Source organism: Pteronotus mesoamericanus, unplaced genomic scaffold, assembly GCF_021234165.1.
Source record: "Pteronotus mesoamericanus isolate MK-2021 breed Mesoamerican mustached bat unplaced genomic scaffold, CSHL_Meso_final contig_94, whole genome shotgun sequence".
Taxonomy (NCBI): domain Eukaryota; kingdom Metazoa; phylum Chordata; class Mammalia; order Chiroptera; family Mormoopidae; genus Pteronotus; species Pteronotus mesoamericanus.
In genome coordinates, this window is record NW_026555285.1 from 49041834 (window position 1) to 49069412 (window position 27579).

At 44.3% G+C, this 27579-nt stretch overlaps 2 protein-coding genes across 5 annotated transcripts in view; one reads left to right on the forward strand and one right to left on the reverse strand.

Annotated features, from left to right (window-relative positions):
- The window catches only part of SACS (sacsin molecular chaperone), a 70582-nt gene extending 56974 nt beyond the window's left edge, over window positions 1-13608 (forward strand). For all 4 annotated transcript variants that reach the window (XM_054586533.1, XM_054586535.1, XM_054586534.1 and 1 more), the window contains one exon: window positions 704-13608. In XM_054586533.1, coding sequence (XP_054442508.1) covers window positions 704-12261 — 11558 coding nt within the window. In that variant the 3' untranslated portion in view covers window positions 12262-13608. The remainder of the gene's footprint in view (window positions 1-703) is intronic.
- A 4274-nt stretch (window positions 13609-17882) lies between these two features.
- The window catches only part of SGCG (sarcoglycan gamma), a 29314-nt gene continuing 19617 nt past the window's right edge, over window positions 17883-27579 (reverse strand). The window contains exons 7-8 of the mRNA XM_054586539.1: window positions 21287-21413; window positions 17883-18611 (exon numbers count right to left, since the gene is read on the reverse strand). Of these exons, the coding sequence (XP_054442514.1) occupies window positions 18438-18611; window positions 21287-21413 (301 nt within the window). The 3' untranslated portion in view covers window positions 17883-18437. The remainder of the gene's footprint in view (window positions 18612-21286; window positions 21414-27579) is intronic.

The window sequence follows — 27579 nt, forward strand, 5'->3', positions numbered from 1 at the left end:
CTGCAGAGCGCACTTGAACGAGTAGTCAGTGGCAAGGCATGGGCTGCTTCAGAGACGCTGTAAATGCACCCCTTCCTTGGGCTTGGACGCGGAGCAGTCCTGAGACCCGGACCTCATCGCCTCCCCTTTCCAGAGGAGCACGTTCGAGTCTCAGAAAGACTGACCCGTGCCCTTAGCGGTGGGAAGGAAGCCCTATAAGTCTCCTCGCTGGGTCAGCCTCAGAGAGCGCGGGCAAGCTGAGACGGGGACTTCAGGCCCTTCGCGTTGTCCTGTGCTGCGCAGGCTTGCCGCAGGCATGCGCACCGGACAGCCACACTGGGCGCCCCTCTAAGTCACTTCCGTAACCCGTGTGAGTGGTGCTCACTTAAACTTGATCTACTTTTCTTTGGTGCTTTTATTGTGGACAAATAACCACTAATAGTTCTCCATGTTGACTCTCTATGTGGACCATTAAGGATAATTTTTAAAGCAAACATAAATGCATTTTATATATTTAAAATAAGTATTTTCCAGAGAAAATTCTATCTCCCATAGGTTATTATAAATATGGATTTATGGATAGATTATTATTATTTAAAAATTATTTTAGTCCAGTTATGCTGAATTTTTGCATTTTTGTAGGTACTCTCTGATCTGCAGAAATAGAAAGCTAAGTAACTTAGAGCAGAATTGGGTGTTTATAACATGTCTATGTGATTCACAGGAAGACCGTGCACTCAGCTGCAGCTTCTGAATCCTGAGCGGTTCGCGCGGCTCATCAAAGAAGTAATGAATACCTTCTGGCCTGGCAGAGAGCTGATCGTTCAGTGGTATCCATTTGATGAAGACAAAAATCATCCTCCTGTTTCATGGCTGAAAATGGTTTGGAAGAATCTCTATATACATTTTTCAGAGGATCTGACTTTGTTTGACGAGATGCCACTTCTCCCCAGGATGGCACTAAAGGACGGTCAGACATGTGTGGAGCTCATCAGACTCAGGGTCCCATCATCGGTCATTTTAGAAGATGAGACGGAAGCGCAGCTTCCAGAGTTTTTAGCTGATATTGTACAAAAACTTGGAGGGATCGTCCTTAAAAAGTTAGATGCCTCCATACAACATCCACTTATTAAAAAATACATTCACTCGCCATTGCCAGCTGCCGTTTTGCAGATAATGGAGAAGATGCCACTGCAGAAATTGTGTAATCAAATAGCTTCGCTGCTTCCAGCGCACAAAGATGCCCTGAGGAAGTTCTTAGCCAGTTTAACAGAGATCAGTGAAAAGGACAAAAGAATAATTCAGGAACTGCCAATATTCAAACGAATCAACCACTCATCTGGTCAGGGAGTTTCCTCTTACACAAAACTGAAAGGGTGCAGAGTCCTGCACCGCACCGCCAGACTGCCGCCGCATCTGCGGCTCTCAGTGCCAGTGGTTGACAGCGGCGATGAAGCTACTATTCGCTTGGCCAACATGTTGAAGATTGAGAAGTTAAAGACCACTAGCTGCTTAAAGCTTGTTTTAAAAGATATTGAAAGTGCATTTTACTCCCATGAAGAAAGAACGCACCTTATGTTATGGATCCTTGAGCATCTGTCCTCTCTTAAAAATGAGAATCCGAATGTGCTTGATTGGCTAATGCCATTAAAATTCATTCCGATTGCCCAGGAGCGGATGGTGTCCGCCGGTGAACTCTTCGATCCCAACGTAGAAGTCCTAAAGGACCTCTTCTATAACGAAGAAGAAACTTGCTTCCCGCCTTCACTTTTTACGTCACCAGATGTTCTTCACTCTTTGAGACAGATTGGTTTGAAAAGCGAAGCCAGTCTCACGGAGAAAGATGTTGTGCAAGTGGCAAAAAAAATTGAAGCCTTACAGGCCAGTGCTTGTCCAAGTCAGGAAGTTCTTACAAAGAAAGCCAGAACACTCCTGCAGGTGTTAAATAGGAATCACACGCTGCTGCAGTCGTCTGAAGGGAAGACGACGCTGAAGAAGATAAAATGGGTCCCCGCTTGCAAGGAGAGGCCCCCAAACTATCCCGGCTCTCTGGCGTGGAGAGGCGACCTCTGCAGCCTCTGCGCGCCCCCAGAGATGTGTGACGCAGCCCACGCAATTCTCGTTGGCTCGGCACTTCCTCTTGTTGAGAGCATCCATGTGGACTTGGAAAAAGCTTTGGATGTCTTCACAAAGCCTAGCATCAGTGCTGTCTTAAAACACTTCAAAATTGTCGTTGATTGGTATACTTCGAAAACTTTCAGTGATGAAGACTACTACCAGTTCCAACATATTTTGCTAGAAATCTATGGCTTCATGCATGATCATTTAAATGAAGGAAAAGATGCTTTCAGAGCCTTAAAATTTCCATGGGTTTGGACTGGCAAAAAATTTTGTCCCCTCACCCAAGCTGTGATAAAACCATTCCATGACCTTGACCTTCAGCCTTATTTGTACAGTGTGCCTAAAACGATGGCAAAATTCCACCAACTGTTTAAGGTCTGTGGTTCAATAGAGGAGTTGACATCAGATCATATTTCCATGGTCATTCAGAAGGTATATCTCAAAAGTGATCAAGATCTCAGTGAACAGGAAAGCAAACAAAATCTCCATCTTATGTTGAATATTGTCAGATGGCTGTATAGCAATCAGATTCCAGCAAGCCCCGAGACGCCAGTTCCTATACATCACAGCAGAAAGCCTTCTAAGCTCATCATGAAGCCGATTCATGAATGCTGTTACTGTGACATCAAAGTCGACGACCTGAATGACTTACTGGAAGATTCGGTGGAACCAATCATTCTGGTGCATGAGGACATCCCCATGAAAACCGCGGAGTGGCTGAAAGTTCCGTGCCTCAGTACAAGGCTGATCAATCCTGAAAACATGGGATTTGAGCAGTCAGGACAGAGAGAACCACTTACTGTGAGGATTAAAAATATTCTGGAAGAATACCCTTCAGTGTCAGATATTTTTAAAGAGCTACTTCAAAATGCCGATGATGCAAATGCAACAGAATGCAGTTTCCTGATTGATATGAGGAGAAACATGGACATTAGAGAGAGCCTCCTGGACCCAGGAATGGCGGCGTGTCACGGGCCCGCTCTGTGGTCATTCAATAATTCTGAGTTCTCAGATTCCGACTTTGTGAACATAACTCGCTTAGGAGAGTCTTTAAAAAGGGGAGAAGTTGACAAAGTTGGGAAATTTGGTCTCGGATTTAATTCGGTGTACCACATCACCGACATTCCCATCATTATGAGTCGAGAATTCATGATAATGTTCGACCCAAACATAAACCATATCAGTAAACATATCAAAGACAGATCTAATCCTGGGATCAAAATTAATTGGAGTAAACAGCAGAAAAGACTTCGGAAATTTCCTAATCAGTTCAAACCATTTATAGACGTGTTTGGCTGTCAGTTACCCTTGACTGTAGAAACACCCTACAGCTACCGTGGAACCCTTTTCCGACTGTCGTTCAGAACGCAACAGGAAGCAAAGGTGAGTGAGATTAGTAACACCTGCTATAACACGGCAGATATTTACTCTCTTGTGGATGAATTTAGTCTCTGTGGACACAGGCTCATCATCTTCACTCAGAGCGTAAACTCAATGTATTTAAAGTACTTGAAAATTGAGGAAAGCAATCCCAGCCTAGCACAAGACACAATAGTAATTAAAAAAAAATTCTGCTCTTCCAAAGCACTGAGTGCACCTATCTTAAGTGTTTTAAAAGAAGCCGCTGAGCTCATGAAAACTTGCAGCAGCAGCAATAAAAAGCCTCCTCCTGAAGCCCCCAAGTCATCTTGCATTCTTCAGATCACAGTCGAAGAATTTCACAATGTGTTCCGAAGGATCGCCGACTTACAGTCGCCACTTTTTCGAGGGCCAGATGATGACCCGGCTGCTCTCTTTGAAATGGCTAAGTCTGGCCAGTCAAAAAAGCCTTCAGATGAGTTGCCCCAGAAAACAGTAGAGTGCACCACGTGGCTTCTGTGCGGCTGCATGGACACAGGCGAGGCCCTGAGGTTTTCCCTGAGTGAAAGTGGAAGAAGACTAGGGCTGGTCCCCTGTGGGGCAGTAGGAGTCCTGCTCTCTGAAGTCCAGGACCAGAAGTGGGCCGTGAAACCACACATCGGAGAGGTGTTCTGCTATTTACCTTTACGAATAAAAACAGGATTGCCAGTTCACATCAATGGGTGCTTTGCCGTAACTTGCAATAGAAAAGAGATCTGGAAGACAGATACAAAGGGACGATGGAATACCACCTTCATGAGACACGTTATTGTGAAGGCTTACCTAGAGGCACTCAGTGTCCTGCGGGACTTGGCCACCAGCGGGGAATTGATGGATTATACTTACTATGCAGTGTGGCCTGATCCTGATTTAGTTCATGATGACTTTTCTGTAATTTGTCAAGGGTTTTATGAAGATATAGCTCATGGAAAGGGGAAAGAATTGACCAGAGTCTTCTCTGATGGATCTACGTGGGTTTCCATGAAGAATGTGAGGTTTCTAGATGACTCTATACTTAAAAGAAAAGATGTTGGTCCAGCAGCCTTCAAGATATTTTTGAAATACCTCAAGAAGACTGGGTCAAAAAACCTTTGTGCTGTTGAACTTCCTTCCTCGGTAAAGTTAGGATTTGAAGAAGCTGGCTGCAAACAGGTACTGCTTGAAAATACATTTTCAGAGAAACAGTTTTTTTCAGAAGTATTTTTTCCAAATATTCAAGAAATTGAAGCAGAACTCCGAGATCCTTTAATGAATTTTGTTCTAAATGAAAAAGTTGATGAATTCTCAGGAATTCTTCGCGTTACTCCATGTATTCCTTGCTCTTTGAAAGGACATCCTTTGGTTTTACCATCAAGATTAATTCACCCTGAGGGACGAGTTGCAAAGTTGTTTGATACCAAAGATGGACGGTTTCCTTATGGGTCTACTCAGGATTATCTTAACCCTATTATTTTGGTTAAACTAGTTCAGTTAGGTATGGCCAAAGATGATATTTTATGGGATGACATGCTAGAACGTGCAGAGTCAGTAGCTGAAATTAATAAAAGTGATCACGCTGCTGCTTGTCTAAGAAGTAGTATCCTATTGAGTCTTATTGATGAAAAGCTAAAAATAAGGGATCCTAGAGCAAAGGATTTTGCCACGAAGTATCAAACAATCCCCTTCCTTCCATTTCTAACAAAACCAGCAGGTTTTTCTCTGGAGTGGAAAGGTAACAGTTTTAAGCCTGAAACCATGTTTGCCGCAACTGACCTGTATACAGCTGAGTATCAAGATATAGTTTGTCTGTTGCAGCCAATTCTCAATGAAAACTCACATTCCTTCCGAGGCTGTGGTTCAGTGCCGTTGGCTGTTAAGGAGTTTTTGGGATTACTGAAGAAGCCCACAGTCGATCTGGTTGTAAACCAGTTGAAAGAAGTTGCAAAGTCAGTTGATGATGGAATTACGTTATACCAGGAGAACATCACCAACGCTTGCTACAAATACCTTCATGAAGCAATGCTGCAAAATGAAAGCGCTAAGTTATTGATTGTTGAAAACTTAAAATCCTTTAGCTTCATTCTAGTTGAGAATGCATATGTTGGCTCAGAAAAAGTTTCTTTTCATTTGAATTTTGAAGCGGCACCATACCTTTATCAGTTGCCTAATAAATACAAAAATAATTTCCGTGAACTTTTTGAAAGTGTAGGTGTACGGCAGTCATTTACCGTTGAAGATTTTGCCCTTGTTTTAGAATCCATTGATCAAGAAAGGGGAACAAAGCAAATCACTGAAGAGAATTTCCAGCTCTGCCGGCGAATAATTAGTGAAGGAATATGGAGCCTCATTAGGGACAAGAAACAAGAATTCTGTGAGAAAAATTACGGCAAAATATTATTGCCAGATACTAATCTTAAGCTTCTCCCTGCCAAATCTTTATGCTACAATGATTGTCCCTGGATAAAAGTAAAGGACACCTCTGTAAAATATTGTCACGCTGACATCCCCAGGGAAGTAGCTGTAAAACTGGGAGCCGTACCAAAGCGACACAAAGCCTTAGAAAGGTACGCATCCAACGTCTGCTTTACGACACTTGGCACTGAATTTGGACAGAAGGAAAAACTGACCAGCAGAATTAAGAGTATCCTTAATGCCTACCCTTCAGAAAAGGAAATGTTGAAAGAACTTCTTCAAAATGCCGACGATGCGAAGGCCACAGAAATCTGTTTTGTGTTCGATCCCAGACAGCACCCGGTGGACAGGATATTCGACGACAAGTGGGCCCCATTGCAGGGGCCCGCGCTGTGTGTGTATAACAACCAGCCCTTCACAGAAGATGACGTCAGAGGAATTCAGAATCTTGGCAAAGGCACCAAGGAAGGAAACCCTTACAAAACTGGACAGTATGGAATAGGATTCAACTCAGTGTACCATATTACAGACTGCCCTTCTTTTATTTCTGGCAACGACATCCTGTGTATTTTTGATCCTCATGCCAGATACGCACCAGGAGCCACATCCATTAGTCCTGGACGCATGTTTAGAGATTTGGATGCAGATTTTAGGACCCAGTTCTCAGATGTTCTGGATCTGTATTTGGGAAACCACTTTAAACTGGATAATTGCACAATGTTTAGATTTCCTCTTCGTAATGCAGAAATGGCAAAAGTTTCAGAAATTTCTTCAGTTCCCTCATCAGACAGAATGGTCCAGAATCTTCTGGACAAATTGCGGTCAGATGGGGCAGAACTTTTAATGTTTCTCAATCACATGGAAAAAATTTCGATTTGTGAAATAGATAAAACTACTGGAGCTCTAAATGTGCTGTATTCCGTAAAGGGCAAGATCACTGATGGAGACAGATTGAAAAGGAAACAATTTCATGCATCTGTAATTGACAGTGTTACTAAAAAGAGACAGCTCAAAGACATACCAGTTCAACAGATCACCTATACGATGGATACTGAGGACTCGGAAGGAAATCTTACTACATGGCTAATTTGTAATCGGTCAGGTTTTTCAACTATGGAAAAAGTCTCTAAGAGCGTTATATCAGCTCACAAGAACCAAGATATCACTCTCTTCCCACGAGGCGGAGTGGCCGCCTGCATCACTCACAACTATAAAAAACCCCACAGGGCCTTCTGTTTTTTACCCCTCTCTTTAGAGACGGGATTACCATTTCACGTGAATGGCCACTTTGCTCTAGATTCAGCCAGAAGGAATCTGTGGCGTGATGATAATGGAGTTGGTGTTCGAAGTGACTGGAATAACAACTTAATGACAGCGTTAATAGCCCCTGCGTATGTGGAATTACTGATCCAGTTAAAAAAGCGGTATTTCCCTGGTTCTGACCCAACGCTGTCCGTTCTACAGAACACGCCTATTCATGTTGTGAAGGACACTTTGAAGAAGTTTTTGTCATTTTTCCCAGTTAACAGGCTTGATCTACAACCAGATTTATATTGTCTCGTGAAAGCACTTTATACTTGCATTCACGAAGATATGAAACGCCTTTTACCTGTTGTACGGGCTCCAAACATCGATGGCTCTGATTTGCATTCTGCAGTTATAATTACTTGGATTAATATGTCTACTTCAAATAAAACAAGACCATTTTTTGACAATTTACTGCAGGATGAATTACAAAACCTTAAAAATGCAGATTATAATATCACAACACGGAAGACGGTAGCAGAGAATGTCTATAGGCTGAAGCACCTACTTTTAGAAATCGGTTTCAACTTGGTGTACAACTGCGATGAAACTGCCAACCTGTACCACTGCCTCGTAGACGCAGACATTCCTGTGAGTTACGTGGCTCCTGCTGATGTCAGGTCTTTTCTAATGACGTTTTCCTCTCCCGACACTAATTGCCATATTGGGAAGCTGCCTTGTCGTCTCCAGCAGACCAACCTGAAACTTTTTCATAGTTTAAAACTTCTAGTTGATTATTGTTTTAAGGATGCAGAGGAAAATGAGATGGAAGTGGAGGGACTTCCGCTTCTCATCACACTGGACAGTGTTTTGCAGACTTTTGATGCGAAACGACCCAAGTTTCTAACCACATACCATGAATTGATTCCATCCCGCAAAGACTTGTTCATGAATACATTGTATTTGAAGTACAGTAATATTTTATTGAACTGTAAAGTTGCAAAAGTGTTTGACATTTCCAGCTTTGCTGATTTGTTGTCCTCTGTGTTGCCTCGTGAATATAAGACCAAAAATTGTACCAAGTGGAAAGATAACTTTGCAAGTGAGTCCTGGCTCAAGAATGCATGGCATTTTATCAGTGAATCTGTAAATGTGAAAGAAGACCAAGAAGAAACAAAACCAACGTTTGACATTGTTGTTGATACCCTCAAAGACTGGGCGTTGCTTCCAGGAACAAAGTTCACCGTTTCAGCCAATCAGCTTGTAGTTCCTGAAGGGGACGTTCTGCTCCCCCTGAGCCTTATGCACATTGCCGTTTTCCCGAATGCCCAGAGCGACAAAGTGTTTCACGCGCTCATGAGAGCTGGCTGCATTCAGCTTGCTTTGAGCAAGATATGTTCCAAAGACAGCGCATTTGTCCCTCTGCTGTCATGCCACACGGCGAACATAGAGAGCCCCGCAAGCATTTTGAGGGCTCTACACTATATGGTTCAAACGTCAACATTTAGAACTGAAAAACTGGTAGAAAATGACTTCGAAGCACTTCTGATGTACTTCAACTGCAATTTGAGCCACTTGATGTCCCAAGATGACATAAAAATTTTAAGGTCGCTTCCATGCTACAAATCCATCAGTGGTCGCTATATGAGCATTGCAAAATTTGGGACATGCTATGTACTTACTAAAAGTATTCCTTCAGCTGAAGTGGAAAAATGGACACAATCATCATCATCTGCATTTCTGGAAGAAAAAATACACTTAAAAGAGCTATATGAGGTGCTTGGTTGTGTGCCTATGGATGATCTTGAGGTGTATTTGAAACACCTCTTACCAAAAATTGAAAATCTCTCTTATGAAGCAAAATTAGAGCATTTGATCTATCTTAAGAATAGATTATCAAATATTGAGGAATTGTCAGAGATCAAAGAACAACTTTTTGAAAAGCTGGAAAGTTTATTGATAATCTATGACGCTAACAGTCGGTTAAAGCAGGCGAAACATTTCTATGATAGAACTGTGAGAGTTTTTGAAGTTATGCTTCCCGAAAAACTGTTTATTCCAAAGGACTTCTTTAAAAAATTGGAACAACTTATAAAACCCAAAAATCAAGTTGCATTTATGACCTCCTGGGTGGAATTCTTAAGGAATATTGGACTAAAATACATACTTTCTCAGCAGCAGTTGTTACAGTTTGCTAAGGAAATCAGTGTGAGAGCTAATACAGAAAACTGGTCTAAGGAAACTTTGCAAAACACAGTCGATATCCTTCTCCATCATATATTCCAAGAACGAACGGATTTGTTATCTGGAAATTTTTTGAAAGAACTGTCTTTAATACCATTTTTATGTCCTGAGCGGGCTCCTGCTGAATTCATTAGATTTCATCCTCAGTATCAAGAGGTAAACGGAACACTTCCTCTTATAAAGTTCAATGGAGCACAAGTGAACCCAAAATTCAAGCAGTGTGATGTGCTCCAGCTGCTATGGACTTCCTGCCCTATTCTTCCAGAGAAAGCCACACCCTTGAGCCTCAAAGAACAGGAAGGCAGTGACCTTGGCCCACAAGAGCAGCTGGAACAAGTCTTAAGCATGCTTAACGTTAACTTGGACCCCCCTCTTGATAAGGTCATTAATAACTGCAGAAACATATGCAATATTACAACTTTGGATGAAGAAATGGTGAAAACCAGAGCAAAGGTCTTACGGACCCTGTATGAATTTCTCAGCGCAGAAAAAAGGGAATTTCGTTTTCAGCTGCGGGGGGTTGCTTTTGTGATGGTAGAGGACGGCTGGAAGCTTCTGAAGCCTGAAGAGGTAGTGATCAATCTAGAATATGAATCTGATTTCAAACCTTATTTGTACAAACTACCTTTAGAACTTGGCACCTTTCATCAGTTGTTCAAACATTTAGGTACTGAAGATGTTATTTCAACTAAGCAGTATGTTGAAGTGTTGAGCCGCATATTCAAAAGTTCCGAAGGAAAACAGTTAGATCCTAATGAAATGCGTACAGTAAAGAGAGTAGTTTCTGGCTTGTTCAGGAGTCTGCAGAATGATTCGGTCAAGGTGAGGAGTGATCTTGAGAATGTACGCGACCTTGCACTTTACCTTCCAAGCCAAGACGGTAGACTGGTAAAGTCCAGCATCTTAGTGTTTGATGATGCACCACATTACAAAAGTAGAATCCAAGGGAATATTGGTGTGCAAATGTTGGTGGATCTTAGCCAGTGCTATTTAGGGAAAGACCACGGATTTCATACTAAGTTGATAATGCTTTTTCCTCAAAAACTCAGACCTCGTTTACTGAGCAGTATACTTGAAGAGCAGTTAGATGAGGAGATGCCCAAAGTCTGTCAGTTTGGAGCCCTGTGTTCTCTTCAAGGAAGGTTGCAGTTACTCTTGTCTTCTGAGCAGTTCATTACAGGACTCATTAGAATTATGAAGCATGAAAATGATAATGCTTTCCTGGCCAATGAGGAAAAAGCCATAAGACTTTGCAAAGCCCTACGAGAAGGCCTGAAAGTGTCCTGCTTTGAAAAGCTTCAAACAACATTAAGAGTTAAAGGTTTTAACCCTATTCCCCACAGTAGAAGTGAAACTTTCGCTTTTTTGAAGAGATTTGGTAATGCTGTTATCCTGCTATACATACAACATTCAGATAGTAAAGACATTAATTTCCTACTAGCATTAGCAATGACGCTTAAATCAGCCACTGACAATTTGATTTCTGACACTTCATATTTAATTGCTATGCTAGGATGCAATGATATTTATAGGATCAGTGAGAAACTTGACAGTTTAGGAGTGAAATATGACTCTTCGGAACCATCAAAACTTGAGCTTCCAATGCCTGGCACTCCAATACCAGCTGAAATTCATTATACTCTGCTTATGGATCCAATGAATGTTTTCTACCCGGGAGAATATGTTGGGTACCTTGTTGACGCTGAAGGCGGTGATATCTATGGATCATACCAGCCAACGTACACATATGCAATTATTGTACAAGAAGTTGAAAGAGAAGATGCTGACAATTCCAGTTTCCTAGGAAAGATCTATCAGATCGATATAGGTTACAGCGAGTATAAAATAGTCAGCTCTCTTGATCTGTATAAGTTTTCAAGGCCCGAGGAAAGCTCTCAAAACCGAGACAGTGCCCCTTCCACACCGACCAGCCCCACGGAGTTCCTTGTCCCCGGTGTGCGGAGTATCCCTCCTCTCTTCTCTGCCAGAGACGGCCACAAGGCCCCGTCTTCGAAACACCATGGCCCCAAAAAGCTTAAGGTGAATTCTCTGCCAGAAATTTTAAAAGAAGTGACAACAGTGGTGGAGCAAGCGTGGAAGCTTCCAGAATCTGAAAGAAAGAAGATTATTAGACGGTTATATTTGAAATGGCACCCTGACAAAAATCCGGAGAATCATGACATGGCTAATGAAGTTTTTAAACATTTGCAGAACGAAATTAACAGATTAGAGAAACAGGCTTTTCTGGATCAAAATGCGGACAGAGGCTCCAGGCGGACATTTCCAACCTCCGCCTCCCGATTTCAGTCAGAGAAGTACTCATTTCAAAGGTTTTATACTTCGTGGAATCAAGAAGCAACGAGCCATAAATCTGAAAGGCAACAGCAGAATAAAGAGAAAGGCCCACCTTCGGCTGGACAGACTTACTCCCAACGGTTCTTTGTTCCTCCCACTTTCAAGTCCGTCGGTAATCCAGTTGAAGCGCGGAGGTGGTTAAGACAAGCCAGAGCGAATTTTTCAGCGGCCAGGAATGACCTTCATAAAAATGCCAATGAATGGGTGTGCTTCAAATGCTACCTTTCCACCAAGTTAGCCCTGATTGCCGCTGACTATGCTGTGAGGGGCAAGTCCGATAAAGACGTAAAGCCAACTGCGCTCGCACAGAAAATAGAGGAATATAGTCAGCAGCTCGAAGGACTGACCAATGATGTGCACACATTGGAAGCCTACGGGGTAGACAGTTTAAAAACAAGGTACCCTGATTTGCTTCCTTTCCCACAGATTCCAAATGACAGGTTCACCTCTGAGGTCGCGATGAGGGTGATGGAGTGTACTGCCTGCATCATAATAAAGCTTGAAAATTTTATACAACAAAAAGTGTGAAAGTGTGTTAAGAAGAAAAAGTAGACCTAAGTCTTGGATGTGTTAGAGCACAAATACAAACTGCTGCCCTCCCCGAAGCTTCATTGCCGCTCACTTAGGAACTGGGAAGCACAGTGCAGGTGGCTCGGGATGGATTTCAAAGTTGCTGTGAATATGAGCATCGGTAGAAGACCATGACTGAATCTAAGAGAAAATTATTTTGAAGACAGTGGTGAACTGCAGAATTGCTAGGTGTGTTTGAATGGCTAGAATGGCACAGTACTGAACTGCACTTTATATAACCAAAGCTCAGCGGTTTGTTAGAGAACAGTCTGTTCATATCTCTGGTTGGGATGAAGTTAATTTTATGTTTTTAATGTGGCCTTTCTGAAGGAGCTAACAAAACACTGGAATATCATTGGCTTAAACAACTAAGGGGAATTAAGTCCTGGAATTGTATCATTTCTTTCAGTGGATCCTCTTGGATATATGCCGTTTCCTTATCAGCTGGATCTGATTATGAATTTGTTGCAATTTTACATCTTAAATACTCAGTCCATTGAAAACGTGGTACCGTATTTTATTCCTGAATATTACTTGATGAAGAGTAGGCAGGTAGTAGTTGTTAGGTGCACTGGGGTGCACTTCACATCTTTAAGTGTTTTTTACACCTTCTGTTTACAGGTTTTTTCTTTCATGAAAATAGCATATGGAAAACAACATCATGGTGGTTCTTACCACCAGGTGTCAGTATTGCTTCTGAGAACTGCTTACCGACACAGCATTTATCAACTGTTGGAACATTAGCTTCATGTTTGTTTGTACATATTTTCCACAAATGTCATAATTTATATAGTGTGGTCGAACAGGATGCAATCTTTTGTTGTCTAAAGGTGCTGCAGATAAAAAAAAATCTTTTGTCTTTCAACATGGCGCTTAGTGGAGCCTTTGGGTTTTATTTTGAAAACGTTGAAAAACTGTAAAATCATTGTGACAATATCCAGTAGTGTGTAAAAGGAATTATTATCAGCTTGCATTTTCCTCATGAATGATTCAGAACTGACAGTTCATCCCCATTGTGTTTGATTGTCTGAATGTCCTACCGTAAGTTTTTACTTTAACATATTTCTTGTGCAGAATGAAAAAGAAAGGTAATGATAATGAGGTGAATGTGTGCTGGCTGTAAATGATGCTAAATATAATATTTTATGCAATTAAGGGCTTATGGAACATTACAACTTTTTTACTTTTATTGGTAATAAGGAATGTTTGCACCTCCACTATCCTGTTGCTTCTGGATGTGAAACCATATAATTATTCCTGCTGTTACATTAAGTGCCATAATTTTAATAAAGCAAGTGTACATATGAAATCATTGCAACTGGTGTTTCCTGAGAAATAGTTCATTGACAAACTTAGTATCTTCCTATATTAAGTTTTAATACGTATGTATATGTGTATTTATTGGAAATATTATTATAGAATTTTCCCGTATTTCTTACACTGGAATTTTAGTAGGTTTCTTTTTTATGATTGAATATAAAGTACTAGAGGGGTTTTATTAGGTGCTTTATTGATGAAAGAGTTTATCTTATTTTACTCATTCAGGGAAAAAGAGCAGTTGATATGGCATGTACAAGGCGGGGCAAAAGCAGGTTTACAGTTGTGAGTACATCACACATCCAGTTTATTCTTGTATTATTATTTATTGTATTATTTTCCAAAGGAACAACAGGAAATCTGCTTTTGCCCCGCCCTGTGCATGTCTGTATTTGGAAGTAGATATGTTAAATGTGGCTCTTCTGTAGGCAGAGGCTGAAGTGACATTTTCCGTCCCCGGGAGCGGCTCCGTGCACGGGGCGTGCTCACACCCGAGGCCAGGCGGGCAGCGAACGCCAGCCTTCGTCTGCGGTGCAGGCCTGCAGGGCTAGGCGGGCCGCGGCGGGCGCTCTGGGCTCCAGGGCCGCCCACGTCCTGCCCCGCAGCTTCCTGGGCCTTTGTAGAGAAGCACTTGCTACTTTGGAACTCCGTGTCGGCACCTGGAGTATATTCTGTTGCTTCGGAGCATTAACACTTAACACAGGACACCTTGTGTGGCTTTTGTGAGAGTTGATCCCATTGGAGTTTTGTGTGGTTTTTTAAAAAGACTTCCTTTTTTTAAACGTTACGGGGTTCACAATCCCCGATATGAGAAGTCCTTGCATTCAAATGTATTTCAGAATTTGGGCTTTAGAAAGTACACATTCTCCTCAGGTTGATGTTTTTGCAGGGAAACCTGTGACTATTCACACTAAATTGAATATAGACCTATTAAATAGCCTCATCTAAACTGAGGTCCTGTTTTGCAGCTGACATACTTGGAAGGTTTTCATTTGGGGGAGCTTTGAGATTTTCTTATTCGGGGTAAGGACTTTTGTACCCGAGCTAATCATTTTATGCTTTTTCTTCCCTCCCCGCTGTTTTGCTTTTCGGGTTAAAAGGAAGCTGCGCGCTGCAGCCGGTGCGCCGAGCAGCCGCCCCCGCGGGCCGCAGTCGTGATGGGGCCGAGCAGGCGCCGCGCGCGCGGGAGCAGGTGCTGAGAGCCCGACAGTGATGTCGGTCAAGTGTTCAAGTTGGGTTTAATAAAGTTGTCACCAGGTCTGATCTGGGGACAGGGAGGATTGCCTTCTGTGTGTGCAAGTCGACATTTTCAGGAGCTCATGCATTTTGTAGACGTCAAGAGTAAAACTTGGGAGTACTGGTAGAAAATAGGCATTAGAAAAGATTTTAACTGCTCGTGTATTAATCAAGGCCCTGGCAGAGCGAGCCCGTGGACGATCCCACAGGCGCAGCGCTGTGAGGAGACCCCCGCATGTCGCCGGGGACTGACTCGAGCCGCGTGGCGGGGCGTGGGGTGCAAGCCTAGGCCCTCGGTTGGGGCGCCGGCCTGCTCCGCGCTGGAGGGGCCTGGGCAGGGGCTGGAGCTGCAGCCTGCAGGTGGGGCTCCCGGACCGATGGCCTCCCCGTTTACCCCGCGTATCCTACTCACGGCGGGGCGCGCAGCAGGGCGTCCTGAGCCTCCCGCCAGGGCAGGCCCTGCGCTCCGACGGTGCTGCTGCTGGCGCGGCAGCCGCGAGTCCTGTCTGCTTACGGCAGGGACCTGTCGCGGGCACACGAAAGCCGAAATGAGGGAAGCTTATTTTAAAATAAGAATTATGTGTTTCCAGTGTATCCTCTGTCTCGGTAAGTGGCTTGGGGGGAGTAAGTACCCCCATGACCCTGAGTAGGAAGCCCAGTCCTGTAAGAAGACAAAACTGAAGTTGCTCTGTCTGTCCAGCTAAAAAATCGTGGCTGACTGAGCGGTGCCCTTAGATCTTGTTCCACCTGCTTCTGAGTGCTTGATACGAAGTTTATTTGGTTTCCAAACCACGGTCAACTTGAAGTAGAACTTAAAGTGCGGAGAAGACCACCAAGGGCGAGAAAGAAGGGACGTTTTCAATTGGGGAAGAAAAGGAAAGCAAACTTCGGAGCCTTCGGGTGGGGGGCTCTGCCCTTCCAGAAGACCAGCTGCCGCCCCCTTTTGCTGACCCCAGGGGGGCAGAAGTCGGCCCGGCGGGTGAGAGCAGCGCGCCCTTCCCGCTCTGGACTGTGCGGCCTCCGGAGAGGGCAGCGCCGGCCCGCCGGCCCGTCCGCCCGCCCCCCGGGAGCTCCGGGCTTCACAGCCGCGGGTTCCGCCTGGGGTGGGAGCCTGCGTGTGTTCTTCAGCCGGCAAGCCTTAGAAAGCCTATTTTGCTGCAAATCAGAGTTCTTTACTCGTCGCGCCAATATTTTGATCATGTGTGTGTGTGTGTGTGTGTGTGTGTGTGTGTACTCAGTTGGTTTGGAAATGGGGAAAAAAGTAAGGATTGTCACTAAAATAGCAACAGTGAATGGTCGATTATGACTTGGTATTAAGGGTGTCAGTTTATCGGCTTCAGTAGTGTGTATGCATAATCATGATTTAGACATTTAATGAAAATTTAAGTGGCATTGTATAATGTCTTTAAGGAGACAGGTTTATATAATACATTTTAGAATACAGCCTATCTAAAAGTTGTCATTCTAACCAAGGAGAAATTTCTTATCTCACTCTGGGGAATGTAGGTATCCTTAACAATTTCTTCCACAATAATGCCACATAACAAAGGAGCAAAAAATCTAATTTATACTTTTTATTGAAAAGGCTCTGTTCTTCATACTTTCTCTTGGATACTTCTTCTTGACCTCACTTTATCCTTTAAGCACCATTTTTTCCCTTCCTCGCCCGAGGACAATTTTCCATCGCTTTTGAGAGAGAGGAAGGAAGGGAGGGAGAGAAACATCACTTGGTTGCCTTCTCATGTGCACCCCGGCCAGGGAGCAAACCTGGCCGGTGGGTTTGTGCCCTGAGTGGGAATCAGGCTCGTGACCTTTTGATCTATGAGACGACACACCAGCCAACGGAACCGCCCTGGCCAAGGCCAAGCCCCATTTGTTCCCTAACGTGTACTGTGAGAACCAAGCTAATTTCTAAATGTTCGTGGTGATCCTGTGTTATGTCAGCTGGGCTTGGAGGTATTTCTTTGGCACAAACATGGAACTGGAGAATAAATAAGACCCCCAAAATGGCAACACTATTTACTACGACAGTAGGAATGTCATAGCAAGAAAGTAGACATTAATTTAAATCAGGACTTCAGTGGAAAAGGTGAACAACTTACAATTTAAAAGAGCCCGCCCCCTGGGAAGCTGCAGGGGTGGTTTGGAGTTGGGTTTGTTCTTAACTGCTTAGGAAGCACGGTGTTTGTGTTTTGTGATTTCAAGTCTTTATGCATACTTGCAATTCAAAATCAAATTGTTGCCAGTGGGCCACACATTGCTAAATGAACACCCTATTAAAACAGCATTAGAAATGAGTTCACTTTTCTATTTTTGATTTTGAGACTGTAGGAAGTGAATTGGAACTTGTGTTTATCGTTATAAATCCCGTAATTGGAAAGCTGCAATGCCGTTGATCCCCCTCCATTTTGTACTATTGGAAGATTCAAATTCTAACAGCCGGAAGAACACAAACCAAACCCAAACCCAAACCCACCCCTCCTGGGGGAAGGGCATGTAAGAAACCAGCGGCTTACCTACAGCTAACTTGTTGCATAGGTTACATAGCAATTTACACAACCACTTGGCAGTCAATATATTTTCAGAGTCCAGTTCTATGACGTTAAACCCAGTCTTTTACCTGTTGGGGAAGTCCACAGGGTTGGCAGTTACGAGCCCCACCGCATAGCTGCTGGACCTTCGTGGGTGCCAAAAGCCATTTGGAGTTCAGTTTCTTCACTTGTCAAGAGAACATTCCCACCCACGCAGTTACCGTGCCGACTGGTATTTTAGATGGAATGGAACAATTCATCCACACCTTTCCAAGGGCAAACAGCTGTTCAGATGTAGGGTCACTGTTTAATTTCCAGTAGAAGCTGTGTGACTTTGGGACTTGCTCTAAGCTGTTTTGTTTTGTTTTGTTTTTAAAACGCCTACCTACCTCAAAAAATAATAACTACCTCAAAGAACTGTGAGGATTAAAGAAAGTAAGACACTCGAAGTGTGAAGTTGGTGAAAAAAGTAGGTCGATTTTAATTGCTCATTCATGATACAGAGCACATGATTAATTCTGTGTAATATTTTCCTTTGACTACATATTGAAAATCAGATCAACCTTAAAGGCCCTTTAAAACCTGAGGGTTTTCTTGTGAAATGTGACACGCTTTGCATTAAAATGCAGAGAGAACTGCAGGTTCAGTGACACAGGGAAACACCTCATAGAACTTGGGGGCATTTAGTGCCGACCGATGCTACTTTTATAGGCATCAGACATACACTCTTGAACATCATAAATTAATTCCATACAGCAGTTCAATATTTCATTGCAGCTTGACACGTACAAGAAAGGAAAAGGAAGTTCACACAGTTCTGATGAAAGTCTAGTGGAATAAACACATTCTATTGCTATTTGATTTCAGCGTCTAACACCCGCATGCCGCTCCTCTGAACACGTTTGTGGGCACGGTTTTCTTTGCGATCCTTTTGAAAGCGCGTCCTCGACCGCCAGCTGCCCGCCCCGTCTCCCAGGGTTTCCCGGGGCTTGAGGTCAGTGTTCCAAGTTCACCGAAACAAGGCAGCGCTCCGTGGAGGGCGCGGCTGGCTTAGAGACAGATGTGGCTGCTTTCATGGCACGTGGTGGCTGCGGCAGCCGCGGACAGGTACAGCTTCCCGTCTGGACACACGCACACTTCATAGAGTCCCTGTGAGCTGCCAGCAGGCCCCGTGGTCCCCGAGCCCAGCTCAGGGAAACACACGGTTTCAGCATCAAGCACGAGCTGTTTGGGAGAACACGAGAGATGAAGCGGTGAAGGCGGAACGCGCGCGCGACAAGCGTAAAAACGCCCGTTCTCAGCATATTCTAAACAAATTCGTTTTCTCTCTGCTAAGGAAATGAATGAACACCTGGTTCGACTTGTCATACTACAGTTATCTGAATCCTTTAAAGCCTATTTCTATTTTACATTCAGACAGGGTGTTACTCATTCCTTCTCCAGCTTGGAGGGAAGTCATTTTTACGTTACCCATTGTGCTAGCTGAGCTGGGAAAGTTTATAATGCTACACTCCTAAAATACATTTCAGAATGAGCTGACAGAGAAGTAATAGAATTCTCTTGCCAATTCACATTTATCATGTTGACTTTGTTAAATCACCCTCTCTTTCCCATTAGAATCAATTCCAAGCCATAGAAATACATTCACCTAATTTTTTACCTGTGAATGTTGGAATTTCTCCTAATTTTATTTTCCCGTGAAAGGCAATTAAAATACACCCTATTCACCATCAACCATTTCCCTAAATTTTAAAATAATGAAACTGCTGCCTTCCAACAGATACAGAAAAGCAGCAGACAGGTAAAAGCCAACTAAAATTAAATGAAAGCTCCTGAACTGTGTGTTCCTACTATGGGTTTAGTTAAACGGAATCGCAAACAGATGGCCACTGGCTGAGACTTGGAAGCTCTTTGACAACCGAAGGCAGGAAAAGCGGCTGTCACAGGACAGGCGTGACGTTCTGCCTCACCCCTCAAGGTACACTCCCCTCTCTCGGGGTTCTCATCTACCACCCCCGATCTTGGAGTAAACTGCCTCGAGCAGGCGGCCCTCCCTCCCCGGAGACTGGCAGACGGCGGCGGGGGCGGCAGCAGCCTCAGACACCACGCGCAAAGCTTCCCCTTTGCACTCTGAGGCTGTCCCAGGAAAAGGAACCAAACAGGTGTTGCTTTTAGAAAGCAGAGCCTACGCAGGTTATTGCCCCGGGCTGTGTGTTCCCCGGGTGCCTGCCTGCCTTGTCTGCTTCTCCTCTCTCGTTTCTTACGAGTAATTGGTCAATTTTCTTTCTGGTGGTTATTTCTTTCCAGCAAACTCCAGCCGCTGGTAGGGCACACACGGCTTCCCTGCTCATCCTCTTCTGCGTCTGTGGGGCAGCGTGTCGTGGGAGGCCAGGCGTCACCTCCCTCTGGGGAACAGGCCCCCGGAATGAGGGAAAGGAACTTCAATTCTGGGTCAGGCTGGGCTATTTATAAAGTGACGTCTAATTCACGGGCGAAAGAAAGTTCTATTATTTAAAAAATTACAGTCAGGATACACTTCTTCCAGGTAGTACGCTCTTAAGTATGTAGCGACGTTATGGTTTAACAGTAAGATTCCAGAATTCCTCATTTCCATGTTTTTATTTTTAATATATTTTTTAATTTTTAAAAGATTTTATTTATTTTTAGAGTGAGCGGAAGGGAGGGAGAAAAAAGAGGAGAAACATCCATGTGTGGCTGCCTCTTGTGCGCCCCCCACTGGGGACCTGGCCCACAACCCAGGCTTGTGCCTTGACTGGGAATCAAACCGGCGGCCCTTTGGTTTGCAGGCCGGCACGCAACCCACTGAGCCACACCGGCCAGGGCCCGTGTTTGCATCTGTCTGCTCCCGGCATCGTAACTCTGTACCCGAAAACTCGCAGGAGCTTTGCCAGACGACTTTCATTCACTCACAGGTGTCAGACGGGGCTTGTCTACACTCCTGAGCTGCTCACGGCCTCTGCTTGTTGCCTCAACTACACCTTCCTCTTGATAGTAAATTAGTGTGATTTCGGAATGTCACCCATAGTCCCCTGTTGGTGTCTCATAGCCCTGCGACAGAGTGAAGCCACTGCAATTTCCCCTGCATTCAGAAGGGCGCACTGACCGAGCACCGAACAATCCGTGCTGAGCGGCAAGCGCTGCACAGCCTTGGCTACAGCCGCGGCCTGTGTCAGCAATGTGTTCTCTCGGGACGCGAAGCTCCAGATTTTACCCTCACTGTGGTTGGCTTTGAAAAGATCTTATTTTCAGTCAAACCTAACTTGGCGTGTGGAAGCCCCGCGCTCAGAGCGGCACCGGATAATGGCTGTCACTTACAGGCCCCTCCTCGTGACGGCCACGTTGAGACAAGCCCAATCACTGTGGAAACGGCAGAGGTCGTCGTCTCTGTAAATTCTGAAAGTCTGTTACTTTATTCAAAGCCGAAAATAGCGAGAGACGCTAGGGTGTGAATGCCAGTGCAAGAAAGCTGTCTGGCTCCAGTACTGTGCAGGGGTGTCCGACCTGTTGGCATCTCTGGGCCACACTGAAAGGAGAGTTGTGTTGGGCCACACATGAAATACATCACAACGCATCATCACACACACACACAAAAAATCTCAATGTTTTAGGTACATTTGCGATTTTGCGTTGGGCCACCTTCACAGCCATCCTGGGCCGCGTGCGGCCCGCGCGGCACAGTTGGACACCCCTGCACATAGAATTATTGTGACCTCTCTGGGATCTTCATTCAATGCTAACTGAACTCGCCCCTTTGTTTCACATTTTCTACTCTATGCTTTTCCTGCCGTTTCTTTACAAACGACCTTCAGTTTGGCCGGGGCACCTCGCAGACGTGCGCATCGAGAGGACGCGGCCGGAGCGCGCCCTCCGGGACTCACCCTTCCGTCGCCGCCGCTGTGCAGGACAATGTCCTCCTGAGAAAGGGCCCGGCCGCCCCCGGCCGCGGCCCTGATGTGCACGCCCTGGGGGCCGTCCATGCGCAGGCTTCGTGTGGGCGATTCTAATCTGAAAGGAGGGCAGGGGACCAAGGAAAGACAGTGTCACAAAGAGCCACCCAGGAATCCCTCGGCGAACAGCTTTGCACAGAAAATACAAGTGGTACAGCATATGGTATCGTCGCGTCATTCTTGAATGCTAATATATTGTACATTGATCATGGAAAAGGCCAGAAATTAACCTCCTCTCAGTGAGAGCCCATGAAATTGGTGTCCTCTAAGAACAGAGAAGACGCCAGAGAGCCTAACCCTCCGCAGCAGTTTCAGACGCGGGGTCGAGCACTCTCGTGCGTCACTCCAGGCGGAAACGCTCTTTGCGAATAACTGTGGAACTATTGTTTAGTTCAAGCACAGGCTCTTTTGGGAAAAAGACAAACTGAAGGGCAACACGTGCATTTGCTCCATCTTCATAAACTAGAATGTATGTTTGGCATTTAGGTTTTGTTTGCATTTATTATTTTCTTTTATTAATTTAGGAAGAGTACAGGGCGATGCAAAGATTTCTTTTGGAAAAATACCGAACGGGTGGAGTTAATACACAGGATGGGGATTGGCCTCAGCTGGCTTTGTTTTTATACAGTTAAAAAGAATCTCGTTGTGATGAAGTTAAGCATAATACAGAAGTTCTAGGAATATATGGACCAGGAAATTTGCCTCTGCCTGGAAAACATGGAACTTCCACCAGATGGCGCCATAGGATCATGAAAGATTTTTCAGCTGCTCCACCCCAACCCCACCCAGAAGTTGGAAAGGCTGATTGAAATGTTCAAAGACCTGGGAGGGGAAGAAAGGGAGAGAAAAGGAGCTGTATTCTCCTGCAGGGTGAGCCCAGAGTGCAGGTGGGTCGGGGAGAGAAAGCGAAGTGATTAAGAAGAGAGAAGTACCCTGGTCAGGAATTTGCTTTTGAATTGACTGAATATTTATTCGATAGAGTTTTAAATTAGATGGCTGCCACCTTTCACTGAGGCGTGTTTTGTCTACCAATATTTGTTATCGTGAACAAAGCCTCGCTTTCTTATGCACATCTCAGCATGTGAATTAAGATCTGTTACGTATCTTGAAACCTCAGTTTGCGTTTGAGAAAACTCGTAGAGATACTTTCGACCTGGTTTATTGGCCACAGGATGTTGAGCTTTGGTTACAGGGAAACACAGTATTTCTAGATCACCTTGGTCTGGCTCGTGGCCCGTTTTGCTCTTTTGACCTTTGCCAGCTGCTCCTTTGTCCTGCCTGGATCGACCAGAAGGAGGAGGGAAGCGGAAGGCAGGGAAGGAGCCTGGCCAGCTGCCGGTCAAGGCCTACTCCGCCCTCCGCAAACCGTCTGTGACCTTGAAGACCGTCTGTGACCTTGAAGACCCTCGTGAAGGGGAGTCTGGTTCAAAGATCAGTCACCCACACAATGACCTCAGTAGGGCCAATTACGCGTTTTTAACCTTATTACAATATGAAGCTTCTAGAAGAGCAAATTTCTTCCCCTTTGCCTTCATTTCTAGCCTTGAAGATGAGCTATTTCAGCTCAGTTCAGCTTAAGACTCACGGCATCAAAAAGGCTGCAATTAGAACGCTCTGAAGTATACATTTTTATGAACACGTTGAAGAGCAGAGAGAAAATAATTTAATTTTTCTTTCTGTTATGTTTTAGTTCGCTTGTTTGATATCTACCCTTTTCTTCAAATATGTGAATATATAAATATCTACCACCGACATAAAGAGCAAAAACTTTTGAATACTCACAGAATTCTATGCAGATAAAGAAACAAGCTGTGTGTATGTATATAGAGACACACAAAATTCATGTTAAACAAGTACAATTAAGATAATTTGGTGGTTAAAGCAGGTGACATTTAAGTTGTATTCCTTTTAAAATAAAGATAAATAGAAGTCACTCATTTCCCAAAGATTTGCACACATTTATTTATTATAGGTGGTGTACAATATTATATTAATTTCTGGTGCACAACATAGTGAATCAGCATTTTCACCCTAAGATGTGCCCGCCACACTACGTCGCGGAACCGCCACCAAGCGAAGCTACCCCGCTGTTCGGACGAGGCTCCCCTTCGCCTTCTGAGCCCTTCGCTCTGCCCGCCCCGCCTCGGTCAGCAATCAGTGTGCTCGTGAGTCTGTTGTTTTCTTTTATTTGTTTGTTTTTTAATATAATACATTTCCATAACATAAAATTCTTTTTTTCTCAATTACACTTTGCATTCAAACTTATTTTGTATTAGCGTCAGGCGTGCAGCCTAGCGGTTAGACAGCCACGCACTTTTCAAAGCGACCCCCGGGGGGCCCCAGCACCCCCCCCCCGGCACCTGCAGAGGTACCACCACACGCGTGACTAGATCCCGCGTGCGGCACTCTGCATCCCGGGACTGCTTTGTGGCCACCGATTTGTCATTCTTAACCCCTTCCCCTTTCTCACCCCGTCCTCCGACGCACCAACACTGGCAGCCAACGGTCTCTCTCTGCATCTATTCTATTTCTATGTTGTTCGTTCATTTAGTTTGCTCTTTAGAGTCCACCTGTAAGTGAAGTCCTATGGGATTTGTCTCTCACTGTCTGACTTGTTTCACTGAGCCCAATACCCTCTCGGGCATCCATGCTGTTGCACAGGGTAAGATGATCGCATTCCTTTGAGCGCCAAGCCGCACTCCGTGGTATAGACGAACCCCAGCTTTTTTATCCACTCGTCTTGTTGATGAGCACTGGTGTTGCTTCCTTGTCCTGGCTGTTGTAAATAATGCTGTAACAAACATAAGGGGGCATATATTCTTTTGAATTAGTGTTTTTGTCTTCTTCTGCCTTCTTTTGCCTTCTATATATATATACCCAGAAGTGGCATTGCTGGGTCATAAGGCAGTTCCATTTTTAATTTTTGGAGGTAACTCTATACGGCTCTCCACAGTGGCTGCATGAGTCTGCATTCCCACCCACAGTGCATGAGGGTTTCCTTTCCTCCACATCCTTGCCTGCACTTGTACTTTGTGGATTTATTGATGGCAGCCGTTCTGACAGGTGTGAGGTGATATCTCACTGTGGGTTTAATTTGCATCTCCCTGATGATTAGTGACGTTGAGCATCTTTTCTTATGTCCCTTGGCCATCGGTGTGTCCTCTTTGGAGAAGTGCCTATGCAGGTCTTTTGCCCATTTTTTCATTAGGTTATTTTGTTGGCGTTGAGTTGTATAAGTTCCTTATAAATTTTGGATATTAATGCTTTATCAGATGTATCATTGGCAAATACATTCTCCCTTTTAGGGGGCTGTCTTTTCAATCTGTTAATGGTTTCCTTTGCTGTACAAAGACGTTTTAGTTTGATGTCGTCCCGTTTGCTTATTTTTGCTTTTGTCTCCCCTGCCCGAGGAGACATATCAGGGGAAAAAAATACTACTACAAGGACTGTCTGAGATTTTTCTGTTGAACAATAAATTTTGCTTGAATTAGGCAAGTTGCTACTCAAGTTCATATGGAAAAAGGAGCCAGAATAGACAAAGAAATGTTGGAAGAGATAAGCTATGTGGATGTATGAGTGTGTGTATGAGAGAACAGTCCATCCAGACATTAAAATATCTCCTACGGCCTATTTAATTAACAAGGTCAGTACTGCCACTCAAATAAACGGACTTATGGAATAGAGTAGAAAGCACAGAAATAAGCCCACAAGCACAGGGGCATTTCCTACATGATCAGAGTGGGGTTTCACATTGTAGTTACAAAGGTAGAGCTTTTAATAAGTCATCTGAGTGCCAGCGCCTTGTTGGTCAGTTGGAAAAGGTAAAAGTAGACCCAGACCTCATCCCTCACACCTCATACAGGAATAAACTCTAACTAGGTCAAGGATCTAAATGTAAAAGATACGACTGTACCAGACACTTGGCTGCAAGGTCCTCCTCCTGTAGGAAAGTCTTTTCAATAACAGCTTAAAATCTAGATGTAATAAAAGAAATGATTACTAAACTTGAGTGTGTAAACATTAAAAGTAATAAAACAATAGAAAATGTTAACATTCAGAATATACAGTATTTTAATCCCTATGAATTCATTTTTTAAAGTAATTAAAGCAGCAAAGGAGGGGAGTAAATTCGCAGAAGGAGCAGCTTGTCTTTGCTGCACCTTTGTATTCAGTTCTTTTCCTGTATGAGAATTCTCTTCCTACCTGTTTTAAAGTCTCTGCATTCTCCTCTGCTGCCTAGAGTTTTAGGGTTTAACTGTACTGGTTGCTAATTCTTAGCAATGGTAGTTCAATTCTTTATCCATTTACCTTTTTTCTTCTTCTTTTAATAAGCTCATCATCAGCAAAAATTGTTTTCCGTAGGTATTTTTGTGTCATGGATAACAGGATAATTTCTTTATGGTAGTTTTCCTTTCTTTTTATTGTCCTATGGGTTGTATAGGCTTGGTGCAGTTTTTAATGTTGATTTTCCAACTTGGAACTTCTTTGCCATGAGCTAGTATAGACTGAGTCCCCCTACCATGGCCAGGGAGGGCTTGTAGTTCGTGATTTCTTGTAACTTTTTCAACCCATGAGAATAATCTTTCTTGCAGCATCCCTGGGCTCTTGTGCAAATTGATTGGAATACCTGTTCCATTGGCAGGGGCGGGATTTGTGAGTTACAAACCTTCAGGAACTGTCAGCCCCGGCATTTCACGCCCCTGAGGCTATGGCTTGGCCGCTCAGTCCCCAGCAGCGCCGCAGTCCCAGCCTCACCTATCCCCAGCACCCACTTTCTCCGTGGGTGTCTTGGCTTAGCTTCCACCCTGCTCTGCCGAACCATTCACTCTTTATTACTGGAACCTGGGGATTAACCTTTCTTGGTTTCTACTTGAGCAATAGTTATACACTTTTAATAAGTAACCCAGTATTTACAAGTGTTTGAAACGGGAGAAAATGTTTCCTTGTCTGCTCATTGTACTTATTCAGTGAATACACACATATATTATTGACTTTGTGCTAGGCATTGTTCCCCGCAATTTACAGATAACTACTCATTATTTTTTATCTTCACCTGAGAACATTGTTTTCATTGCTTTTTAGAAAGAGAGGAAGGGAGGGAGGAAGAGAAATAGAGAAACATCGATGTGAGAGAGAAGCATCGATTGGTTGCCTCCCATATGTACCCAGACTGGGGACTGAATCCACAACCCAGGTAGGTGCCCTGACCGGGAATCAAACCGGCAGCCTTTCGGTGATGGGACAATGCTCCAACCCGCTGAGCCACACCGGCCCGGGGCCAAGTAATAACACGTAATCAGCATCACATCCCTACTGGGGGGTGGGGAGTTTAGTTTCCTACGCCATATTCACTTCCACTCATCCCCTCGGCTTCAGTTTAAAATGCTCCCTCCTCCATCAGCTCCTGCCGATTACCCTGGGAAGCTTCTGCCCTCTTTCTCCTGTGCCCGCCCTGCAGTGCGCTTGCACCCTGACGGTGAATGGGCGCCGCTGCAGCTGGTCTGCACGGTCAGGGCCGTGCCTTTCCTCGCTGTAGAACCAGCATCCGCACAGGCTCTGGCACATAGGTTCTGGCTGAACTGCAAGGTAGTTATCTTCTTCTTAAAGAAAATAGCAATTGTCATCCCTCTATGATGGCCCTTTGAGCAACTATCAAAATTTACATTGTGATATTTAGACATGTATTTTCCAGAGATAGATTTATAAATGCATCCTGATTTCAACCCTACAAAATCCACTTTCAGTGTTTTCTTCGGTCCCTTAGGATATTCTAGAATCATTTCCACCTCACTCAGGCCAGGAATAGGAATGCCTCTGGACCCAGAAATAAAAAGCAAAAGAGCGGATGGTAAGAACCTATGAAAGTAAACCTGACGACCCTATAACACATCCGTAGAGTCAGGAAGCAGATGAGTCTCTCAGGGGCCCGCGTGGGTCGGGGAGAGTGAGCCCGGCACAGGGGCTTGGCAGTCAGAGCCGGATTCAGACGAGAAGTTGGCTGCTTCACTGTCACTGTGCCTTAGCACAGGCCACTGTCTACCGCTCGGTTCTCTCTTTCACAGAATGAAAATAAAGGTGATTACTTTTAAGGCTGAGCGGATGATTACATGAAATAAATTGTGGCAGCACAGCCCCTGGCAATGGAATGCATTCAGTACATGTCAGTTCAGGCCTTCCGTCTGCACCACGTTCCTCAAGTAAGTCCCTGCGACGGCATTGTTTTC